Source organism: Agelaius phoeniceus, chromosome 14 (assembly GCF_051311805.1).
Source record: "Agelaius phoeniceus isolate bAgePho1 chromosome 14, bAgePho1.hap1, whole genome shotgun sequence".
Classification (NCBI taxonomy): domain Eukaryota; kingdom Metazoa; phylum Chordata; class Aves; order Passeriformes; family Icteridae; genus Agelaius; species Agelaius phoeniceus.
The window spans coordinates 9,438,323-9,463,146 of record NC_135278.1 but is presented as its reverse complement, the minus strand read 5'-3'; the positions used below and the strand labels follow the sequence as shown (position 1 = coordinate 9,463,146).

The 24,824-nt window shown below is 43.1% G+C and overlaps 1 protein-coding gene across 1 annotated transcript; it reads right to left on the bottom strand.

Annotated features, from left to right (window-relative positions):
* Positions 1–8,851: 8,851 nt before the first annotated feature.
* On the bottom strand, positions 8,852–24,806 carry IRS4 (insulin receptor substrate 4). Its single transcript, XM_054641138.2, has 2 exons — positions 21,121–24,806; positions 8,852–9,120 (listed from the first exon to the last, which is right to left on the bottom strand). The coding sequence occupies exons 1-2, from the start codon at positions 24,590–24,592 to the stop codon at positions 9,002–9,004; spliced, it is 3,591 nt and encodes a 1,196-aa protein (XP_054497113.2). The 5' UTR covers positions 24,593–24,806; the 3' UTR covers positions 8,852–9,001.
* Between the last annotated feature and the right edge of the window lie 18 nt (positions 24,807–24,824).

Sequence of the window (24,824 nt, the reverse complement as noted above, 5' to 3'; positions counted from 1 at the left end):
GGTGGGGAACTGTAAATTGCAACCAGAATGATGAGTGAAAAAGTGCAATTTTTCTAATGGAATACTGATTTTAATTCTAAAACCAGGATTTAGTAATCTTGTGCCTAGGCTGGATTTACACTGTTCTAGTGTTAAAAAAATACACCTCCTGCTTAAGGCAGAGACTTTTCAGTCCCTCTAGAAATCCTATTACAAAGAGGAAAAAGCTTCCTTCAACATCATATTCATTTCTAGGGTGGGATTTAAACTTCTTAAACACTTTTGCAGTCTGAGGACAACCTCAACCTCAATGGGCACACAGGGCAGTGCAGCAGCACTTCTGTACCCTGAACTAGATGTCACACACAACTGTTGTGCTGCAGAAGCTCTGAAGTCTGCAGCATTTTGTCCTCTGCTGAGTAAATCAGTTCCTCTCTAGTGACTATTTCCAACAGAGGGTGCAGGAAGGATCTGTTTTAAAAAGCAATTCTACAACTTGAAAAAAACAACATACTGGTTTTGCAACCAACAGATGCTCAAGTTCTAAAATCTGATAGTCTGCAAATATTTTCTCTATCCTTTGATACCCAGCTGCAGTACTTCTGTAGTCAGCCTGCTGCCTGACCTGTGCTGCTGTGCCATCCTTGGGACACACCTGAGGGAGGGCTGTTGTGCCAGATTCAGGACTGTAGCAGCATTATGTGTTTTCAGCAGGTCCTTCCCAGAAAAGTTTTACCCAGCTCTGCTGACACACAATACTTCTGCTGCCATGGCTACTTCCACTAGAAGCACAAGCTGAAAACTGCACCACAAGAGAGTGGAATAATTTTGTCTTTCCAGGTTAGTCCAGTGGAGAAAAAGCAGGACACTTGCTAATGGGACACAGAGGCAGTGATTAGCTCAGGGGAGCAGTAAGTGTTCTACATTTAAAATGTAGGGTAAGGATCTAGAACTCCCAAGCTTTGGAGAAAAAGATTATTAACTCTACCCCTTTGCAGCAGCCAGGTGAGCAGTGCCTGAGGATAGCCTCAGCCAAGGTGGCAGTAAGTGGGCAGTAGCAGACACCTGCTGTCCCTACAAAGGGCTCTCTGCCCTGGCTGTAGGATGGGATGGGGGCTGAGGCTGCTCTGCCAACAGCAGCTTTGGAGCCTGCTGAGCTCTTGCCTCACACTCACTCAGGCTGTACACATAATGCTTTAAAAAGTTGGAAATTAATTCAGAAGGAAACCAAAGTAACCAAAGCTTGGTTGTTTCTTTAGCAAAAAGGGATGAGAGGGAGAAGTTTCTATCTTCCAGACATGCAACGCAAGCTCAGAGCCCCTGCTCTCCCCAAGACATGCTCTGCATGGACAAAGGAGGGGAGAAACTTCTAAGTTATATATATAAATATATATGTATTTGAGGAATCACTATTATTATAGCCAAAAGAGGATGCAGGGATAAAAAACAATGCAATACAGATTGTATTGATACCTGGTACCTCTAACAAGGTCCCTTCAGATGCAAGAGAGCTCAGGCACGCAAAGGGGCTTGAAAAATCAGTGTAAAATTGTGTCTCCCCACATAAAAAACCACCACAACACTCAGGCAGTTGGCCCATTTCAAATCCAATCAGTCAGAGGTAGTTTGCAGCACTTACTGTGACACTGTCACAACAGTCTGGACAGAGTTTGAACAACTGTCACTGTTTGCACTGCTGGTAGGGATCTTGTTGCTGTAGTTGAGCAGCACTATTCCCCTTTCCTTCCCAAGACAGGCTCCACACTATGCAAAGGGGCCCAAAGGAAAAGAGTGGTTTATTTGAGGAAAACCCTATTCTTACAGCAAAGCTGACCCTTCCAGGGAGTTGTTTCAATGTACTATTCTGATTAACAGGGCAAGAATTTGGGGAATTTTAAAGAAAGGTCTCATCCAACATATTTCACAGTAATCACCCACATCTATGGAGATGATATACATTCCCATCTATGGATAAAAGCCTCTTGCTATAGAACATTATTTGCCATATCCTTCATGTCAGTAAGGAATCTGAAGGCACTACCTTTTGTTGTTTTTACAGGTGGGTGCATTACTTGAAGTGATGAGATTATCTGTTTGTGTTTGGGTTTCACATACTGAGACCTATTTAGTGTATCTTTAAAACCAAAATGTCATTGCAAAAGATACAACACCAAAACACACCTGTTGCCTCCTGCCCCAAAGTCAGGCCCCTATTTGATAATGCATTGCTGAAAATTTCTTTGAGGACTAGTACTTTTTGATCATGAGATTTCCCTATCCAATCATGGACAAAGGTTGTGGCAATTTTTTGTTCATGCCTTCTACATTTAAAGCAGAAAATGTATTGGTCACTGATTTTATATATATATTTAGTTGTTGTTGTATTCACTCCAAAGCATAACTGTTTACAGGCACTATGAATCCATGGCAAGGAAAATTCTGGGTGGTTTTCTGTATCTTAAATTCTAAACTAGAGTGAAAAGGCAAAGAAAACTGGAGAGATAGGGAATCACTACCTTGAACCAGTGCTAAAACCTCTCCAAATCCTCAGGGATCCAGGGTGACAAAACCACTTTCAGGAGAAGCAGCTGCAGCACGAGGTCTGACGGAAAAACCCAGAAGTTTGTTTAAAAATAAAACACAGACACGGAGCTACATGAACACGTATTTACTGCAAGTAGCTCTATGGAAAGCCAAGTCAGATAAATATAAACACTATACAGAGCTTCAAGCCAGTCTCCCAAAACCGCAAACGCGATGTGTTTTACAAAGAAAACAACAGAACAATATTTACAATGGAAGACAAAGCCAGATCAATCAGCCCAACTTTAAAACAGATCTGTGGAGCAGAAATAGCAAATATAATGAACAGTTTCAACCATATATGTTTTAGTTTGTACAGACAATAACTGTCCAATATCAAATTAAATTTACAGGACAAACATTGTTCTATCATTGGTATTTTCATACTATACAGCAGCATAAACGGGTAGCTGGAAGGTAGTATATATAGTGATATGTTTTACATCATCTGAAAATGTTCTTCCAGCACAATACTGAATAAATTAGTTGCTGTAAACTAAGAGATTCAAAAAGATTGCATATTTATTATGCCGTACCTATTAGTATTTGTACCACTATACTTGAGGTTACCCATTTACTTATTTATTCAGCATGTATTAAATCAGTGCTGTATATTGTACAATGGCAGCCTCAGGGACTCTAATATGAAATAAGTATGTAACAAATTTCTTCAAAACAACCTTTTCCTTTCACATTAAATGTTTAGAACTATCTTCACCAAATTTTGATTTCTTAGAAAAGATGTAAAGCTTTATAAAAAGCTGTGTACGTATTGCATTATTCATTTATGAGACCAACCAACAGCTATATGGCAAGACAGTATCATGGTCTGTAAAAGTGGTCGTGTTTTTAATTCCTGTATGTTTAGCAGCAAGTAATTGTACCAACTGAAACTTCTCTTTCAGAATCAAAAACAGGTCTGTGCTTTTAAACCCTGTAGCAACAGTTTTTCCTGTCACTAGACACTGTGTAAACTGATTGGTACCATGTTTCCTAAAAAAACCCCAAAACAATCACCTCATATTTTAGTGACATGTACATTTCATTACTACTCAGAAGTAGATCTGGTACACGTCACTGAACAATCCGAGCTGACAGTGTCTGATTTGTTACACAAACTGTACCAGCAATGTGAAGGTTGTTGTCTGTTGGAGGTGAGGCAGCCTGGCCCATCCGTTGTACAATATACATGTGGAGGATTCCCAGCTGTGTGGTGCAGTACAGCATGAGGATTTGTGTACCACTTTGAAACCCTTTAGCAATCGTCAGTGCCTTTTATAATCCATTGCATGTACCAATGACTAGTGTCATGCTCTTTTAAGTTCGTAGCAGTGTTAAAAAGCTAAACTCATTTCAACCAAAAAAAAAATTCAGTACAAGAGTGAAGCACTTAAATTGTAGAAAAATCAGGGCTTATTTTAAAAAATGTCAAATAGTCATTGTTCACATTTCTGTCAGTGGGATAAAGACAATCGATGAGCCAACATTTTACTTTATTTCCCTATTATGCCAGAAAGAAAGAACAAAAATAGTCCCAAATTAAAAGTGGGACTTTGGTTGAAAGTAAGATCAATTAGGGTGGTTTCCCTTTAAAAAGCTACAGCTGATAAGTCTAATGCAGAAGTCACAAACATTGGATACGACTCCGCAGTTCTCCATTCGAATCCATGAACAAAAACCTCATTTTACACAATTCATATTTATAAACAAGAACAAAAACAATCTACAAGACAACCAGCCCATTAATCCTACTTTGTACATACCAAAATTCTGAGCAAAAAAAAATTTCCGTTTAAGCTCTGACAGACACTTGACTGAAAAGCCTCTAGCCTATGCTCAAGAAATACCTCTTGTACCATAAAAGCAAAACCTTAAAAAAAAAGAAAAATAAAGGCAGAAGAGGTCTCATTTTCTCAGACCCATCCAGTCCCATGGGTTCACCCCTCAAGCTAATGTGCACCTCTCCCTCCCTCCTTCTGCCCAGTCACCTGGAAAAATCCTGAACTGCCAAAGTATTTCTAAGCAATACATGTTTTAAGCTAACCACTTGTTAATGTACCAGAGAAGTAAAACCCATGTTAAACAGACAATCAGAAACCAGCTTTGACTTCTCAGAATATAAATTTTTTTTAAAAATTAACAACAGAGGCAGGAAGAAGAAAGGGACATACAGGGATCTCCTATTAGCATTCACACTGCCTCCCAAATAGATATGACATGAAAGACCAAATTCCATCACCAAAGCACAGCTATGAAAAAACGTCAATTCAAATTAATTCAATTGTAGAGAGCCGATGTCTATGAAAAAAACTAATGAGAAGGATGTGTGTCTATGTCCGTGCTGGTGGAAATGAAAGTAGCCGGCTGGAGCTGAGCTTTGCTTCCAAAAGCACCACACAGTTTCTGGAGTTACCAGCAGAAAAGTCTTCTCTTCCAACAATGGTTTCCATGGCAATGCAATCAGTCTAGAAAGGAGGGGGGGGAAAAAAAAAAGTCAGTGACATTTCAGATGTAAGTTATATCAGAAAAGAATGTTTTCTAGGGAGGAGAACACATGGAGCTTATCCACTGCAGGAGTGAGAGCTGCTGACTGCAGAACGCAGGTCCTTCGCAGAGGGAGGGGACACTCCCAGCTGCCAACCCCCCAGAGATCCTGAGGGAAGGCAGAACGATGGAGCCTGAAACAAGCACTGAAGAGCCACTGCAGCCACAGTGACACGTGTACATGGGACAGGAACTGGGGCAGCAGCCAGCCCGTGCTGGGACAGCCCAAGGCTCAGAGCTCCCCCTGCACTGTCCCCGCTGCCCTGCGAGGTGCAGCACAGAGAGCCCCAGCAGTGCCTCAGCAGGGGTGACCGACCCTCAGCCAACACTGCCAGCAGGGCACAGCTGCAACACCAACACTCCTGCACTGCCTGCTCCAAGCAAGGAGCAGCAAGTCCCGACAGCTGCGTGCCCTGTCCTCAGCTTTTCAGGAAAAAGCTTTATTTAGTTCTCATTAGAAACACCTCACAGCACACTCGTCCCTTTTTGAAGAAGTCTCACTGAAAGGCAACACACCCAAGTACAAAAGCACACAGCTACAGCCAGCTCCCTTCTTCAGGGGCTCCAAACTGACTGGAAAAGGCAGAAATCCAAGCACTAGCTAAAATGAGGGGCAGAAAATATACTCTTGTATTGCAGGAAGGTACAGATGGGCCATGAGGCACAAATGAAAACAGGAGGGAGCCTGCCCTCAAAGCACAACATCAGCCCTGCAATTAACCATGCACATGCCAAGGTGAGAGCAACTCAGGAGTTTCCTGACATGGAAGACAAAGTGATGAAGGGCATGCAAATGCCTTCTGCAATTGCATGAACACAAAGGAGGAACATATAAAAAGTCACTTTCCAGCTCTCTACAAAACCCCTTTCTCTCCCAGCTGAGCCAACATGAGCACCAATTTTCAGTCTGGAGGGCTACTGCCAAGCCAGCCAGTGAATCACACTCTCCCAACTGAGACAGACTGTCCTCTTCCACCATTTCTGTCCTCTCAGCCAAGACTGAGGGCACTGTCTTCTGCCAGGCAGGTGTCTGTGCCCACCTTCTCTGCAGGGTTTGAGGTACATACCTGCAGGATGTTTCCTTGCAGTACAGAGAAGAAGGAAACAGCCAGTTGCTGTCATCGAGAAACAACGAGTGCAAGAGGTTTAGGCTCAAGAAAACAACACATACAGAAAATGTCAGCTACTTTTTCCCTCAAAGCCACACAGTGCCAGCTCTCTCCTGGTTCTGGGAGCCTGAGCTGCAATATGGGAACACTTCATTACACAGCACACCAATGGCAGCACAGACCCTTAGAACAGAGGAAGAGGTTTCGGGGCTTAATCCTGCCCATGCTCTTCTGGTGGTCACAAGGACATCAGCTACATCTCACTGCTGAAGATCTCATAGGTCTTCCTTGCCTCTACTCCAGGGATATGCCAAAGAAAAGATGACCATGTAAAGAACAAGCATTATGTGTAATACTGCAAACCTGTATGGTTACTTACAAACCAATCATGAGGTATGCACACGCAAACTCCACCCTGTGCTAAAGAAATTCTGACTTCTGTCCAGCTAAAAGTACTCTCCCTCTGAAAGAAATAAGAAAGCTAAAAAATAGAAAAAAGACCAAAGCTCAGCTGAGCAGCCCTGCCCTATCCCAGCACTCAGCAAGAGCTGCCTGTGGCTTCAGAGACAGCGGGGCAAAGGCAATGGCAGGGCTGGCAGCAGTGTGGAAGTAAAGAGGGGTCCTTCCACTTCAGGAGAAATCCCTTTTAATCCCACACAACCCTCACCAAGGTCCAGGCTGCTGTGTTTCATTTTTCCAATATTTCAGTGATTTCAAAAATACAGCAACTTAGTTTTTCTCAATTAAAGGAAGAAACAGCCAAGATACACCCACAACTTGAGAATCTCTATTTGTGTTATTTCACAGACATCATAAGATCACAACAAAAAGCTATTGCTTGGTACTCACAGAGCATGATGTGGTCAGCAATGGCTTTGTTTTCACAAAAGCCAACTGAAGCTATTATTTCTGAAATAATTTTCCTCTTCAGAAAAATATTGTTTTGTTGTAAGACCAAAGAATGAAAATATGCACCACAGCTTGCAATGAATCACACCTCAGTGATGCATGCAAGTCAAACATTAAAACAGTTAAAGCTTCTATATTAAACTTATACTCAATAAAAATTAACTTTACCAGCAACCCCCCACCCTTTCCTTGCTGTGGACCTGTAAGCTCACATAAAAGGAACTTCAAAAACTGTCTCTGCTTTTGTCAGGACATTTTTCCTCCACGCCTTACACACAAGACACACCTGAAAGCTGTTTGACAAGTTATTCTAATCTCTCCAAGCACATCCTCAAAACATTTTGAAGAGCAAAGGCCCAGTTGCTTGATTCAGACAATCCCATATGGCAGAACTCAGTATTTACACATAAAATGTTTTGAAAATTTTCATAAACTAATGCCAAATTACATTTAAGGAGGGGAAGGGGAAGGGCTTAAGAGCAAAAAAAACCCCAAGCCTGCTTAAGTCCTAAGTTTAATTCTCTGAAGCAGCCTGATATACTGCAGCAGCATGGCAACCAAAGCAAGAGCATCAGGTAACTCTGGGCAGGACCTCAAACAGCACAGATTCATTTATCAGAAACCAGAAGAAAGCCGCAGACCTCCCTGCAGCATCTCCCCTTCCCAAAACTCTGCACATCCTAAACAAGAGCTCATTAATTTCCTGCCTCCATGATTTATAAACTACAATTCAACATGTTTCTTCTCCATTTTTAAGGTAAAACAGAATTGTGTGAACTGTAAGTAAACATAAGTGAGTTTCACATAATCACTTACAAGCTGATGTCATTCCATAAAGCCTTGAGTCTTCCATACATGGAGCTATTGGTTGTCACCACTTCTCTAATCCCCTTATTAAAGCTGGAAATTGCAATATTGCAGTTGGAGCAGTACAGCTAGCTGGTGTCCTGAGTCATCAGCACTTTTCGGTATGAAAGTATCAAGCAGATAGATATATTATATATATATATATATACACATATAGGTGTATATGTATATATGGACACATATATCATATATATCACATTTATCATACATCTTTTCTCAGACAGAAAAGGCTAAGAGCAACTTGTGAAACTTGACCACATAAAAGAAAAGTATTTCATCTGAAATCTAAGAGGAGACCAAAGTCTTGCAAGATCCCTCCCACAAAGTGCTGCAGTCACCACCATTCCCAAAGGCCACCTCAGGAGTCCATTTGTGCTGCAGCCAAAGGCCCACAGGTCACCCAGCAGGAACCTCCAGCATCCCAGAAATCCCCTGTCACAGCAGTGGAGGCTGCAGCCAGGGGTGAGTGGGGTCTGCAGCCCCAGGCAGCTGTGCAGTCACAGAGCAGAGCCCTGGCAGGATTCCCAGACCCCCATCCCTGGATGAAGCTGGGCTGGGTCACGTGGCCTTATTTTGAGAGTTTGCAAAAGAACTTGCACATGAAGCTTCTTGATGGTTCTTCTCTCCCACACCTGAACTGCTTCCATTTTTTCATTAACCAGTTGGTGAAGGAAACCTAATGAGGCCATGCAGTGCTTGAAGAAAACAGCAGTGCTTCTGTGAAGCTGAATAATCTTATTTCAGTCTCATAATCTAAGATTCCTTAGACATCAATTTCCTATGTTAATAGTACAGATATGAGAATTGCTGATCAACAATAAAAACCAGATTAACACTTCATACCAGATCCCATATGAATGGATTTAACTCAGCACTGACTGAACAGTAAAGGAAGCTGACAGGAAAAGGGATGAAGAAACTCTTCTATAAGATAAACAAATTATGAGATGTGAACTTGCAGAGACAAGAGGTACATTCTCACAGAGTAACCCAGCATTCCCCTGAAGTTCTCAAACACAAATGCACCAAGTAAAGCTCGGTGGCCAGATCAGACAGAACTTTTGCTTGCAGTGTAAACACACAGCTGTTCCTGGACTGCCACAAGCTCTTCTAAGAAAATCTACACACTCTAAAAAAAAGAAAATCTGATAACTGATCATGACAACAAACAAGCAGCAAAAAAACCTCTGCAAAAACCTTTCGAGGCAGCCCAGAAATATTCTACTCTAAGTAGTTCTCATTGCATTGCACCCTACACTGGGCTTTCTGATCCAAACTTCAGCTCTATTAATAGATTTTGCACAAAAGCTTCAGCCTTTATTCAAAATTGACCTCTACTGCTTCACACTATTGACTATAGTACAAATTCAACTTCTTATCAATGTTTAATATGGAAAACGAGTCTAGACAGCATCCAAACATTTTCAAAGTTCATCCCATGAAATATAGAAGCAAAGTTTGGAAAATTCCACACAATTCCATTTCAATTCATCAGTTTAAGATGGGATCAAGCAGCTGTCTGAGTTTTGTTGATGAACAATCAGAGGAAAAAGATCACAAGGCAGAAGAGAACTAAGGGGCAAATATTTAAAGTAGGATGGCAGCATTGCTGAAAGACGTTTTATTTAAAATTAAGGAACACACTGAGAAAGCATTCTGCAAGTTTTCTATGCAAAAATCATATAGTTTTATAAAAATATGGGGCAGAGATATAAATCAGCTGTAATTCATTAGATGCAAACCCAGTGTGTTCCACTTGAAAATGTATGAGATGAGACTATAAGGAATTTACACTTCATTTCCTCTGTCTGAATTATCAAGGCCATACAAGTCAGGACACTTTGAAACATACTGAGAGGTTCTGAGAACACAGCAGACATACCCTAATTCTCTCAAAGAAATCCATCCTAAATAATACCTGTTTTTACAGGAAAGGCTTTTACAGACATAATTCTGCAATTGATTCCTAAAAGGATAAAAGCTTTGCTTACAGAAGATATTAATTTAAGATAATTAAATTATTAAAATCTCCATGTCAAAGACTAAGACAGCTTAATGCTTTCTGGAGAACACTGCTGAAGTTCTCCATTTCCTGAACTTCAGGTTAGGGGGAAATCAGAATTAATCTGATTTATGCAGATCAAAAGCAGCAGAGCAGCCCTAGACTTTTTGTGCACACAGCCACACAATATTCCTGTTGTTCAGGAAAGCACTAAACCCAGCACAACCTCAGGACACAACGTGGCATCCAAAAGCATTTTGTTCAGCAGCCAGGCTGGGGCAGGAGCACAGCAGCAAGTTCCACATGGAGCCTTCCCCATGGCAGGCAGGCCAGGGAGGGCTCATTTGCCCAAATACTTTCTTCCCAAATTAGTGAAAATTTTTCTTTTGCTCCGAATTTTACCAAATACACAGATACTATCCCATGCCATTGTCCTATTTCTTGGAATTCTTATTTGAATGGCATAGTTTTAGACCTTGCTAGAGGCAAGCAGAGTTACTTGAGAAAAGCCAGATGTCTTAATTTGCACCTGGCAGACACCAAGTCTACAAATACAAATCAAAACCTGACCCACTTGCTGCATCCCTCACACGTGAGTTATGGTGCCTGTGTGACCCAAACAAGGCCCTGACACAGAGACAGCCTGATCTGGCAAGGTCTTCAACTACCTGCTGACCACCAAGCACATATTCCATGTACTTTCTTCAGCCAACAACAGACTAATGATGCTCAAAATCAGCTAACTAATTTATGTTGAACCTATAATTTTACTGACTTTCCACAAGCAAAACAAAGTGCAAAAGAAAACCACTTTATTGCATGACCCACTTTTCACTGGGTAAACTATTTAAACACAGCAATTGGTACCAATATCCCAGAATTGTTCATTCAAAACACAGGTTTGCTACTATTAGTGCTCAGCAATTTTACAAGCTAAAAACCTCTCCCATGCTTTCAGATAATTTCTACTCACTTAGCAGAAATGTCTTATCTCTTGCAACAGTGGCTTCTTTTCCTGTTGGAATAAACAGCAGGGTTGTTTCTAGGAAGGCTGTATGCACACTCCCTAATGTCATCTCTGCTGCTGATACTATTCCTAGAATTAGTAAACTTGCCTGCAGTTTTGGCAGAGGTCTAATACCAACTCAAATTGCACTGGACAGCTTGACAAGAAGTTGTTGGAGATTTTTTTGAGTTTGTTTGTTTGGAGGTTTTAAACTAAATTTCTATTACAATATAACACAACAACACTAAAAATTTACTCTTTTCCACCTCAAAATACATAGTTCAAAACTTCAGATTTTCATGTTGCAAAAGAATCAAAAAAAAGGTTTTGCTTTTGAAAAAGCATTCTCTCAGCAAGTGTGTGAGTTACTGCACCTGACCTGAACCACAGAAAATATGGGTAAATTTTAGCCAAAAAAAACAAAGTTGTTTGTGTGGCTTCTGAGAATACCACCTGCTGCAATTCCCTCTGCTCCCGTGACAAAGGTCAGGAGCCCTGAGTGCCAATAGAGAGGAATATTTCCTGTCTGTGCTCTTGCTGCAAAGTGGGCATTATGAACTGTCTGGAAACAAACAGGAGAAAAACCAGCCACAGCAAACACCTCTGTGCATACAGCCCTGCCTCCTGCATCCAGAAAGGACTTGGAATACTTGGGAACTTTCAGTAGTGCAGAGAAAACTCCTGCAAGGTGGGACACAACTTCCCAGTGAGGCACAGACTGGTAACAAGAACCCTTCAGCCTGCAAAGAACATAACAGGAAATTTTAAAAGCCCAGATTACAGCACAGGTCCACAGTGCATGTGGTACAACACTCTGAACAAGCCTAAGGCACAGGAGGGCACAGCATCTACACAATCCTAAGTGGCCTGGAGAAAAAAGATAAGATTTGTTATCTCTTCCTCTGCACAAACCAGGGGCTGCCAAACTAAGCTGGTACAGAGCAGGGTCCAAAATGCACAGAGGACTGCAGGCAGCATGTCCTGATGGATTGGGGGCTGCTGTGGATACAAGGAGTTTACACAGGATCAGAGAAAGATTGGAAAAGTACTTGGATTAAAGAATTATAAAACAGACTTGAATTATAAAACAGACAAACTACATTGGGCTCAAGAAATCCCCCAAGCTGGGGAAAAAAAAAAAAAAAGAAAAAGAAAAAAAAATCAGAGGCTTGGGTGTGTGTTTGTGGGAGGTATTATACACACCTGCCCTGCTCTTCCTCTGCCTGGTAGTGTCTGCTTGCAGGCACAGGTCTGGGGCTTGAGTGAGCCAAACTGTTCTTAGGAACACAACCAAGAGAAAGGGCAGGGTCACTCATGACTAATGGAACAGCTCCCCACCTTCCAAACCACCTTTCCCAAAACTTCCTTTCTACATGAGTTTCACCTGTTGTAATTCATTCCTTCCCTCTTCTCAACCACTTTAGACCTCAACACCTGCAAGCATTCAGCACCACCTTTTTCTTTCACCTCTAGTGCCATAAATGATTGTCAAAGGCAAAGTTACTACACAGGCAAATACCAGTTACACACCTGTGCAGGCTCATGTGTGCCTGCATAGAAAAATAAATAGATCTTTGCTATCAGTCACTCTCTGCTATCACACATAGCAGTGGCATGCATCAATTTTTTACATTTCCTAATTTTTACATCATTGACTCTCCATTAATATTAGGACACCCCAAAGCCTGGCTCACACAGGAGAGGAAAAGAAAGGTTCAGATTGGACTGCATGTGTGAAGCAACATCTTCCCAAACCTCAGGACGTGCCCAAGAGCCAAGGATTGCACTTCCAGCTTCCAGGAGCAGTTTGGGAGCTGACAAGGACACAGTTAAACTGACTCTAAACACAGACAACCTTTAATCAACAGTGTCCAATTCTTGTTTAGGGTCTGCCTTATGGAACATGTCAACATTAATATTTCAATCACTCATACCCTCAACAGTGAATCAAGCCTCGATGCTGCCACCACTTCCAGATTTACCCAAAACCACTGCAGTGTTGGTTCAACCTGATCTACAGATACAGAAATAAAGTAACTTTCTCCAGTGAAAGTGACTGTGCTGCACTCCAGCCTCCACAGGAATCATTCCTGCAGCTGACAGCACCCAGCAGCAATGAGCAGGTCCCATGCAGACTTCCCCACCTAGAGATGGGCTCCAAATGCTCTGGGACACTGGTTATAAATCCTAAAGGTGACTATCTTCCAAGCCCCACTGTGCCTTCTCTCCAATGCTAGAAGACTGCCTGAAACTCAGAGGTGCCACCTAAAAACACCCCAAGAACAAGCCAGTAGTAATGGCAAGGCAGTTCCACCAGCCTGGCTGCTTCTGGAGCAAAGTCTCACCAAGAACAGAGGCCCCAGTGCCCCCCCAGACACCACATGAACTGCCAAGGGATGCTGCACTGGGTGATCCTGAGTTCTGGTATGCATACCTGCTCACACCAAATCTACAGCCACAGGTCTGCAGGAAAATTAACTTACAGAAAGGAAAAATAAATAAAAACGGGGGGGGGAAAAAAAAAATCATATTCCACATCTAAAAGGGAGAAGTAAACACTGGGACGTGTTCCTAACTCAGAGATACACGTTGGCCCACATTCCTCTTACCAAGATTAATATCCTGGCCAGTGTTCTGACATTCACCTCATCCTTTTCAAGTCATTTAAACCATTACAACACTACCTTCCCTTGCTCCCTGCCATGTGCATACCCTTCCAAGTGCCTACACCAGCTTCCTCTCCTACAACCACTCTCAGCAGCCTTTTATCGCTCCACACTCTTATCTGGACTCTGCCAATGGCAGCAGCCTTGATCTCTATCTTCCTCTCCACCCCAGCACATTAGGTTTCATCCATCTCTTTAGTTTCATCTTTAAATTGTAAGCTCCTTAGGAGAGGGACCAACACATTTACATTTGTGGCACCATATGGGGACCTCTCTCCTGTCTACCTGTTCAGGTTCCACAAGTAGAGATCCTGTCTGGAGAGATCCTGTCTGGAGCTACATGCTTCATTAACAGACTGTTGTAATAATGTCTGAATGACCTCAAGATCAAATCTGTTCATTTTTTCAGCTCATTTCTAACTGATTTCCTGTTCACCACAATCTGCAATTTAAAAACATCTTGTTCTACAAACACTTAAATACAAATCCCACCCACCCCAAAAAACATCACACAGTGAAATATAGACAAAAAAAGCCTCCCAAAGCATTTCACACGAAATTTCAAACAAAAACCAAATGTTGTTATGGAGCAATGTACCACTGGAAAAGCAAAGAGCTTACAAATTGTTCTAACAGTTTAACTTAAGATTCAAAATAATTCCATAGAGCAAACAGAAATGCCAGTGCCTGTCAATAGCTTGAACAGGGGTTTCATACAAATTACCTATCCCACAGCTCACAGGAGAAGCTCTGCCTGGGCTAGTATGCAGTCAGGACATACTTATCAATGATACAACATCTGCTCCACTGGCACTAAGAACTTCCCAAACTCCCGCTAGCCTGAGAGATCTGGCTAACAAGAAGCACTAGTTGCAATAGTTCCCAAAAATAATTCAGGTTCAGGCTATCCAGCAGGAAAAAAAGTTACATGGTTAATTCATCTGGTCAGCAAGAACCTAAACAATAAACCCAACTGGGTCAGCATGAGTACAGGAACAGAATCACACTATTCCCCATGGAAGGAGAGTATCCCTCAACAGTGCCTCAATAAATTCAGAAACCAATTTCAATAGGGTTTTTTGCAGCCCTTTTGATATTACTTCCTACAATTTTCAGAAGGAAAAAAAGGCATTTTGATATTCTCAGTCTTTCTGCAAAATTCTGTTCTACTAAAAAGGGAACCTTCCTCCAAGTAGGCAGCATATTTATCAGCCTTTCATACCCTAGCAAAAACGAAGTACTATTCTTATCTATTTATGCCCTAAATAATAATCCAGTTTGGTATTTAAAGAAGTTCATAACATACATATGCTATGCAGTGAATACAACCCCTGTTTACCTTTAGTAGTAATTTATTAAAGCTTTCAGTTTTCTTGAGTCACATTAAGTGACTCAAGAAAGAATCTTTACCTTGGAATTACAGCCAACTCATAACTATAATAATTTCAGTATAAGCCACTGCTTTCAAAAACCCACTCTTCTTGGAAGAATAAAAAAGATTAGACCTCACACAACTCACAAGTTACTGGCACAGAAAACACATGTATACACACAGGTGCAGTCTCAATGGTTTGCATCCAACCATAGATCTAAATCAACAGAAAAATAATGTCTGGAAATAAGCAACCTCTGGCCCTTAAGATACAGCTCATGACTTGAAAGAGGGCAGAAAATTCTTGCTAAGTCTACTAACCCTGTTGCTCCTGGGGTAATGCTACACCTGAAGCAAAATCTCCACAAATCCTAACACTTATATATGTTCAAGATCATTTAGATAAGATACTCAGCAACACCTCTGAAATGCCTTTGATGAGTCAGGCTCATTTACCTTTGTCTTCCCACTGCCCTCAAGTATGTCAGAAATCCCTTCCTGATCACAGCTCTGCCTCTCAAGTAAATCATAACCCATCCCTAAGCTTGAGTGACCTTCACAGAGTTGCAGAGCTTGATTAAAATTGGAACACACTTCTCCATTTTTCCCTTGTCACTGCCTAAACCTGCAAGACAACAAGTGCAACTTGTGCAACTTGTATTCTCATAGGATTGTTGAGAATATTTAGAATATGAACTGAAAAAAGTTAAAGAGCAAATTTTCAGGGTGGACCATCAAACAGTTCTCCAGCCAAGTCACTGCACACCATTTAAGGTAGTGTTGTAAGACAACAGGCCATTTATAAGAGAAAACAGCAGTAACAGTACATCCTCAGGCTCCAAAGAGTTTGACTCTCTCACACCTGCCTTCCAGTTTTATCACTCCATTTTCCTTAGAGCTGAAGAATGCCACATTTGATCACAACAGTACCTAAAATAGAACTCTGGAGTTTGTTTCCTTCTTCAGCTCAGAAAAACAAACTTGTTAGCGCAATCAACAGAATTCAGCATGGTTTTGGGAGCACCACAGACCCACAAACAGAGCACACACACACCAAGGTACAACACAGCACTATAAGCTCTTTTTAGTACCACCCAAAACCTCAAGGTATAAATCCTCCCCCGAGCAATCAAAATGACGAAAATGTATTAAAGATCCTTTCATTAAAAAAAGACCATATGCAGAGAAAAGCAAACCCAAACTCTACCTACTGCTAACATACCACTGGACATACAAAAACCCCAAAGAAATACCTAGTGACAAACCAGCCCAGTAATCACATGCTGGAATACAGCCTCTGGAAAGACCAAACAGCGCTGCCCACCCTCTGCAGCTCCAACCTGCTGCCCCAGCAACAGGGGAACAAGGGGCCCTCAGACATCAAGGGAGGAGGGGAAAATGTGAAGCTGTAGAGGGAAGAGTAAAAGGGTAATAATGCATTTAAGATTTCAACAGAAGACTTTAAAATAAAAAACAAAACAAACCCAAAAACAGCCACAAAAAGCATGCTAAACCCATGGTGGATTACACTCCCAGACCTCCCTGCATCCTGCAGCCAATGCTTTCACCTTCTACACAGCTACAAGGGAAAGGTTTTAGATTTCCAAAAAGACAAACGTCACCATCAGCTGCAACTATGGATTTGAAGTCTGGAAAGCTGAAGTATTTTCAGAAGTATTTCAACACTGACTCCAAGTAAGCATTCTCTTTCAATGGCAGGGGAACATTCTTGTCTCAGACTTTCTCACCAAAGTACAGTAAAACTGAACTGATTCTTGGTCAAATATGTCATAATTAACTCACTCCCACGCCACATGGCAAAAATCTGTTCTGCCTTCAGCAGCTCACATACTACTCAAGAAGAAATTACCCTGGGTATTTTTAAGCATAGCTGCAAGTTACCCAATATTATTAAAGTGGCATCTGTTACAGCAAGATTAAAATGGTTTGAGTTGTTTGGGTTTTTTTAAGAATTATTATCCCAGCACTACTTCAAAGATGTAGGATACACAGCAGCATTTGGATGTGCTGCAGTAGAGTTCTTCAAATTATTTTTAAATGGGCCCCTGCCTTAAGTATTCTGCCAATAGAGAAGAGCCTCAGTTTGAAACAAACTTTAAAACCACTACTTAGAAACCCAAAAGGAGTGGTTATTTGCTTCATATCCCATAAACTGTAATTTACTATATTAGTAATAGCTAAAACTTTCAGCTTCTGAATGTCTTAAAGTATATACTGTTCCTTATATTCTTCAAGATTTTGCATTTGAAATATGCAAGTTACCAGAAAGGATTTGGACAATTTAAAACATAAGTTTTGCTTTACAGCTGTTGTTGTTTTCCTTCCTCTCAGCTTCCCAAGTATACACAGCACTCTCACCCAGTCTGGAACAGGAGAGATTAAAAAGGTGAGGAACAATTATGTTATAATCCTGCACTTCACAGAACATCTTAAATAATAGTATAGTGCTAGAATATCAGGTAAGTACCACAGAGTAGCAGATAAGATTGAAGAGTGGGTGTAAAATAGCTGAGCTGCTATTAAGCTGAACATTACATTTACTCTAAACAGCTGGTTTTTGAGTCCAGGGTATCTTTGAAGGTATAATATTTCTAATTAAGACTGAAGAAACTTGTATTATACAGGACTCATTATGCATTTTATTACTGCCCATTCTCATTATCCTGCTTAGTTTCTACAAGGTCCAATAACAAGGTATACATTAGCTAAGCCCTGTTTGAAGTAGCTTTAGTGTTCTGTACTCCTAGCACAAAATGTCATGACTCAGATTCATGTAATCAAAACTGCAAACCACTTGCTTCAATATTGTGTAACAATTTCATGATGAAATTGTTTTGCTAATGACCTCCTTAAACTGCAAGCATTGAAAATCAGTATCTTATATTCTTATTATTGTTATCAACATAAAACCTGAGCTCAGCTTTGCCTAAACCCCTAAAAAAAAGTTTAATAACAAGTCAGTCAGGCCTAGTTACCATTCCACATTTGTGCTCTCCCCCTCCTCCATACATGTCATGAATGGAGAAGGGGAAAACAAAATGTTTGATTCACATCAGTGAACCTGAACCATAAGTAGTTTGGGAATTACAATGAGGGAGCAGCGATGCATTGGAAATCACTCCACCACCCTCGGCAGTTTGGAGAACACAGCTGAGTCACAGAACACAATATGCCACTTAAGCAAACAAAAACAAAAAGCAAACAATCCAAAGCTGGGAAGTGTTTTCCTTCCAATAAAACTGTGGTTCAGGGAGAAGAGATGAAGTTCTCTACCTGTCAGAATGAAATACCGAGGGGATAGCTCCTTTCTAGGAAGTTAAGGGTAAATACATCTGCTAAATATTTTCCTTAAGAATGGATTTAGCCACAGAGCACTTTTTCAGGCAGAGAGACTGAAAAAATGAGATGCAGTAAGAAAGACAGCACGCAGTTCTGCTAAGTCTCCAAAAGTATTAAAAATATAAATTACCTAAAGGCACACTACACCTCTTCAGGAGACAAGAGGTTTAAGACTGAAGCTTTATTTTCACTACTTATTGGAATGTGAAAATGTTTTTTCTGGATTACAGAAAACTTCTTAAATATTAAAATAAAAGCTTTATTACCATAGAAACCAATAAGCTGTTTAAAGAATACAGTTCTAAAATTGTGCTTGCTATAGCTCAGACATGATTTCATATGTGAAAATAAACAGCTATCCTTATAATCAAGAGTTTTAAATCATTCCTGAGAAACAGACATACCACCAATTTACAGTGCTAAATTCAAGTCTGACAAGCTGCTTTTAGCCTGGACTATTCCAAAATCTGTTCACCCCTTCATGAGCCCCTACAAGTGATAAGTGTCCACACCCCATCTACCCTCCTGCTATATACCAGAAATATTTTATACTGCCTTCACAGAAAACTATTAGGCCTTGTATAATTTTGTGTTTCTCATTAGGACTATAAAGATGCTTGATTTCCTGGCAAAGCCCATGGTTTGTTGCACAGAGCTGTTTCTGCTTCCTTTTAATGCATTTCATTTCCAGAAAACTTCAATTCCCAACAAAAGCCAGCAGCTGTTATGCCTCTCACTCCTCTGCAACTTGTAATAGGGAAGGAAAAAACCCCAAGCACAGGGTTGTAGATACTTTGCTGCAGCAACAGTAAGCAAAATGCTTATCATAAACACAATTTCTAAACACAGTATCTCTTGTAAAATATTTTTCAATGTAATATTTACAATACAGCTGAAAGGAAAATATATTTGTTCTTTTTTCATCCTAATTATGTAAAAAAAAATTACTTTATAACACAGATTTCAGTCATATAAGGGGAATAAGAACAAGTTTAATATTCTGCTGGTTTTGGAGGTGCTTTAAAAAAAAAAAACATGAAAAAACAAACAAATTAGCTGCAGCAATCAGTGTGCCTCTGACTGCAGATTTAGCAGACAAATCTTTGAAGTGCTGAAAGACTGACTTTGGAAGAAAGCACTTCTTGGACTGGCAACTTTCAACGTCTTCTAAATTTGATTCCAACCAACAAAACAAAGCAGAGGAAAAAAAACCACTAAGGCAAACCACACATTTCTGAGCAGCCCCAAGCAGTGCTGCCAGACTCTGAATGGCATGCGAGCTGAGTCAGGCTTCTACTTTCCACTAGTAAAAGCTACACAATTTTAAGCTCCTGCAACACCTTCTACCTTTAGAAACTTAATTTTAAAGCAAAACTAGAAAAAAAAATCCTTCCAGTGTTCAAGATTGTAACTAAAAATATTAAAAATATAAAAGTCAGCAGCAGCCTGCCCCCTTACTGCTTTATCTGTGGACAGAGTAGACAAGTATCAATGTCCAACCATGATTAAATATTTCCTCTTGGTATCCAACAATTACTGACTATATGTACATTTGCAAAGAGAGGAAAACATCCTTTCCAACAAAAGTGGTTTTCTACCAGAGAGTGAATGACTGTAAGGAGTTCAGTGGGTCACTGGCACCAAAGCAATGCCTGTTCCTCCAGACTTCCAGCACAGCACTCACACACACACGGCCCTCAGCCGGGGGACATGCACTGACACCGCTCATTACTGGCTTTGCTCCCGCCAGGAGAGCTTATCACATCAACAGGAGTGTCCCTCCTCTTCCCCATACTCTTCCTCCCCACCTGCACCGCCTTTATGTTTATGCACGCTTCAAACTGCATTACCTTAGCGCTGGGTCAGGCACTGGCAACCTGAAAGGCAGCAGCCTCCCCCAGCAGGTCTCAGAGCTGGAACACTGCTCAGAGCCTGCTCCTCCTCAACCACAGGCATCCCTCACCTGCTACACAAGAGGCACATCCCAGCGAAAGGTGACAGCTCAGCTGAGCCCTAGGTGGTGAATGAGAAGGCCATGAGCTGCCTGAGCCCCCCTCCACACTGGTCAGCCAAGTCCTCAGGCTTCTCCAGAGGACACAAAGATGCTGTGAGGACCAAAGCTCACAAGCAGCCACCAAACCTTCAAGGAAAAAAAACTGAGTTCTGTTTACATAAGATTCAGCTAAATAAATCTGAGCAGATTTGAACATAAAAAAAAAAAAAGCTGTAATATAGATTTCAACTACATTAAGAAATATATTTAAGCCTCAAATTTAGGGGTCTAAACCAAAATTAGCCATATTGAGCTTTTAAATAACAAAAATTTCAGTTCAGGAAAAAAATGAAGAGTCATCTAGTTCTAAGAAGGGAAATAGCAAAACAGAAGTGAAGAAAAGAGCTATTCTAACCTCAGGACAAGAATTCACAACATGAAATACCATTAATGCTTATGCTAGCAAAATTAATTAAAGGGGAAAAAAAGGCAGACGACAGTTTGATAGCACCTCTGACTGCCTAGAAGAGGCAAATAAATGCTTTAGGCCACATCCCCTTTCACTGCTGTTCAGCGGTTCAGATGCTGCACTACAACAAAACTGGTTGTACTAGAATAACACGGGAGATTATAAAAAGCATTTACCCCACTCTGAAGACAGCACTAAGCAGACAATCTAATTCCTATGGTTAAGCAAGCATGAAAGGGAAGTGCTTTTGAAGTTACAAACCTTTTCTCGCGTTACACTTCAGCCCATCTGATCTGCTGAAATCTATGCTTACATAAGCTCCACTGTCCAAACCTGAAGTACCATTTTGGAGATGGCAAGCTGGCGCTGTAGTATTCGCCTCACAGCTTAGAGGGTCATCACGTAAATTCAGAGCAATGTAGTTTAAGCCATTCTGAAATCCAGTTGAGGTATCCCTGGACATTTTGTTTTCCTGACCATCAGAAATGTTTTCATCCGGTTTCAACCAAACGTTGTCAAATGAGGCAGAGCTGTGTCTTTTGCTACTGTCAGTAAAGAAAGAGGATGAGGTGGTCACAGTCCCAGCAGAAGAGAATGTTTCAGAACTGTGTCTCCTCCTGCCTTGAGGGTCAGCTCGAATCACTTTCGGTCCTATAGGAGGGTCAGAGCTAGGGACAGAGAAGCTACTGCTACCAGCATATCGATCCACAATGCAGAGTCTATTAACGATGGAAGAAGGACTGTCCATCTTTCCAGCACTATCAGATTCAGTGGCAAATGGCCTTGGTGGTGTGGCTGCCATGTTGAACGTCATCTCAGTGTAGTCATCAGTCCTGTTACTTGCCGTGCTAACACATGCAGCACCAAATGAAAGCCTGGCATAGTCAGGGTTTGGTTGGTTTCTAGGAATACTGGAACTTGCATAAATTGAAATATCTGTTAGAGAGTTCGACAGTTCCTTCGCTGCTTTTGGTGACTGCACATCCAAGTCAACACTCATGTAATCAGAGAGCGGTGACTGCCTGTGGTCACTGCTGGAGCCTAGAGATGATGGAGATCCTTCTGCAGATAAGGAATAGGGCGTGTTACTCGCCTTCTCGTTAAAATCAATATTGATGTATTCCCCCGGACTGGCTGGCTCGGGTGGAACTGTGCGATCGTACATCCTGGGGATGGTGTTACTCCCTCTCGTACCGAGGGGCAGTCGTGTGGGCCTGGCAGCCCTGCTCTGCCCAAGTCCTTCATCCGAACCCTTCAGCGTCGGCAATTTAGAGATGCCATTAGCCAGAGTCTCACTGCTGACCCCCTTTACGTTTTCTGGTGCACCGTACAAGAGTTTTCCAGGTGAAGACATTGGAACATATTCACTGTGGTCACCATTTTGTCCTGATAATGCCTTAAAGCTTCGGGGCAAAGAAAAATATGAACTAAAACCTTTGGAAACAGAAGTGGTATGAATATAATTTGAATCACCGGGGTGCTTTGGAACTGAATTGCCAGGTGACATATCCATATACTCGTTGTTTACAATCTTCTCATTACTTCCTTTAGAAGCAAATCCAGTTAAAGGACTCCGTACAGGTGAAGAGCTGCCCTTTGGAAACATCATCATATAGCCTCGGGAGTCGACCTGAGATGGTGACCAGGAATTGTTAATCTGTTTTGGAACAGACATGCTTTTAGGAGTCATTGGCAAATAATCGCTGGTGCTGGATAGAGAAGATGCGACTCCTGGCATCATTGGCATGTACCCATCATCCCTGGCTTTACTCCTGCTTTGGTTACACATGGAATCAAGGTTAGTGTCACTGTACTCCAATTCATGGTTATCTTTGAATTTTGGTGTTTCAGAGTAAAGTAAACGTCCATGATTTCCTGCAGAATCTTCATCCAACAAAGCTGTAGTTTGCGTTGTCTTCTGCTGCACTGCCACAGAAGTTGGCTTTGTTAGAGAGTAAGCTCTTTTCCTGAAGCATTTTTCAGCCTCCATATAATCATCTCTTGAGCCATCATCTCCCTGTTGCTTATTCATGGACATGTACTCACTCAGACAGTTCTCCTCTCTGATAGGTGGTGTGTTTCCCAGGGAATCTGGTGTATTACTCCTCACCCTAAAGTACCTGAAATCTCCAGGGCTGGAGCCATACTCATCGGAAGAGATGAATCCCCCATCACTTGGGGAACCACAAACAGATGAGCTAGAAGGCCTGGTCAGCATGTCCGAAGCAGAACCATGGCCACTGCTGGAAGAAACACTGATGGGACTTGTGGTAGAGGGAAAATGAGAAACAGGCAGCGAAGCAGACCTGGTGTGGTAAGATGAGCTGAAAGCGGCTCTCACGTACCTTCCACTCCCTTCTTGCCGGCCCAAATTCATCCTTGCAGTATTCAGGTGTATCAGACTCCCAGTCACTGACCTAAAAGGTCTAGTCATGGTTCCCTCTCCTTCACTGGAGGTTCTGAAGCGATAGGAGTTGTTGCTTTTGGTGGTAGGAGGAGTGCCTCCAGCAACGCTCTCAGTTCTAGATCTTCTCTGCAAGCCTGTCTGGCTGGGGGGTAGGTTGCCCAAGTGCCTTCTGGTGGTGATGAAGGATATGGGATTGGTACCGCTGCCACCACCAGAAGACTGGCTCTTGCTTCGGGGCCTAAACTCTGCAAAGGCCTTTAGAGCTTTCATGGTATCCAGAAAAGTCTCGTGCATATTTTGGGCAACAACCGAATCATCCACTTGCATCCAGAGCTCTCCAGGCCCAATAGAGGCAGATCTGCCCACTTCAATGAAGAAGAAATTCTCTGAGTGTCCGCAGCGGCGAATGTTCATAAGCTGCAAGTGAACAGAGGGCACCTCCGAGTTCAGCTTGACAAGGTGGATGGCCTTGCTGGAGAGGCACAACCTGTACACTCCAGTGAGGTTTTTCGTTTGTCCCAAGCCTTTGGGCTTCACGTTGACCTGCCACACCTCCTTGAACACGGTGCCAGGCCTCAGGGTGGCCCCGTAGTGCTCATCATCCTCATCCACCTGCTGATCGGCATGGTCCTCCTGCTCCAGGAAGCCCCTCTTGCTCTGATTCATGAGCTCGCTGATGGCTTGGTACCAGGCCTCCTGCTCGGCTTCGTTCTCGGCCAGCATGGCGAAGTACTCGTCCTTGGTGTACAGGGCGATGATGTGCTTGTGCTTAGCGTCGGCGCGGCGGCTCACGGTGAAGCACTGGTACAGGGGGATGACCCGCTTGGGCGGGGGGCAGCACAGCGCGGCCGCCCCGCCGGCCCCCGCCGCCCGCAGGCTGCTCTTGAACTTCTTCTCGCTGTCATAGTACTCCAGCCGGGCGGGGGCCAGGTGGCTCTCGGCCCGCAGGACGAAGTAACGCTTGTGCCCGTGCTTCTGCTTCCGCAGGTACCCGCATTTCCTCACGTCCTCGCCGGCGCCGCGGCCCGCCGGGGGGGGCTGCCCGCCGCGGCCCGCCGACGGAACGGCCCGGCCGGGCGCGGGGGCGGCCTCGGGCGCCGGGCACAGCGAGGCGCTGGGCGAGCGCCGCAGCAGCAGCAGCAGGTGGTGCGGCTGAGGGGACGGGCAGCGCCCGCCCTCGCCCGCCGCCGGCTCCCCCTCGCCCGCCGCCGCGCCGAGCACGCCGGGCTCCTGCTGGGGCGCGGCTCCGCCTCCCGTGTGCCGGGCGCCCGGCTCCTCCTCGCTGCCGCCGCCGCCGCCGGCCGGGCCATTCATCCCGCTCGCCATCTTAGGGGCCACGCAGGGTCCGGTGCCGCCGGGGACGCGGCACAGGGCGGGCAGCGGGAATCCGCGCTCACCGGAGAAGCGCCCCGTGCATGGGAAGCGGGCGGTGCCTCCTGCGCCCCCAGCCCGGTCCGCGCTCCCCCCGGTCGCTCCGGCCACTCGCACTCACGGGCGGCGGCGGCGGCACCGCGGCGAAAACATCACGTGACTCCGCGGAGGGCGGGGCGGCGGCGGG

What these genes read in the sequence shown, in the direction of transcription:
- IRS4 (XM_054641138.2), bottom strand. Translation starts at nt 24,592, where the DNA reads ATGGCGAGCGGGATGAATGGCCCGGCCGGCGGCGGCGGCGGCAGCGAG. An exon ending in GAAGTGTAACGCGAGAAAAG is followed by an intron (nt 9,121 to 21,120) that starts GTTTGTAACTTC and finishes TCTTTTTTTTAG; the next exon opens with AGTGTGTAGATTTTCTTAGA.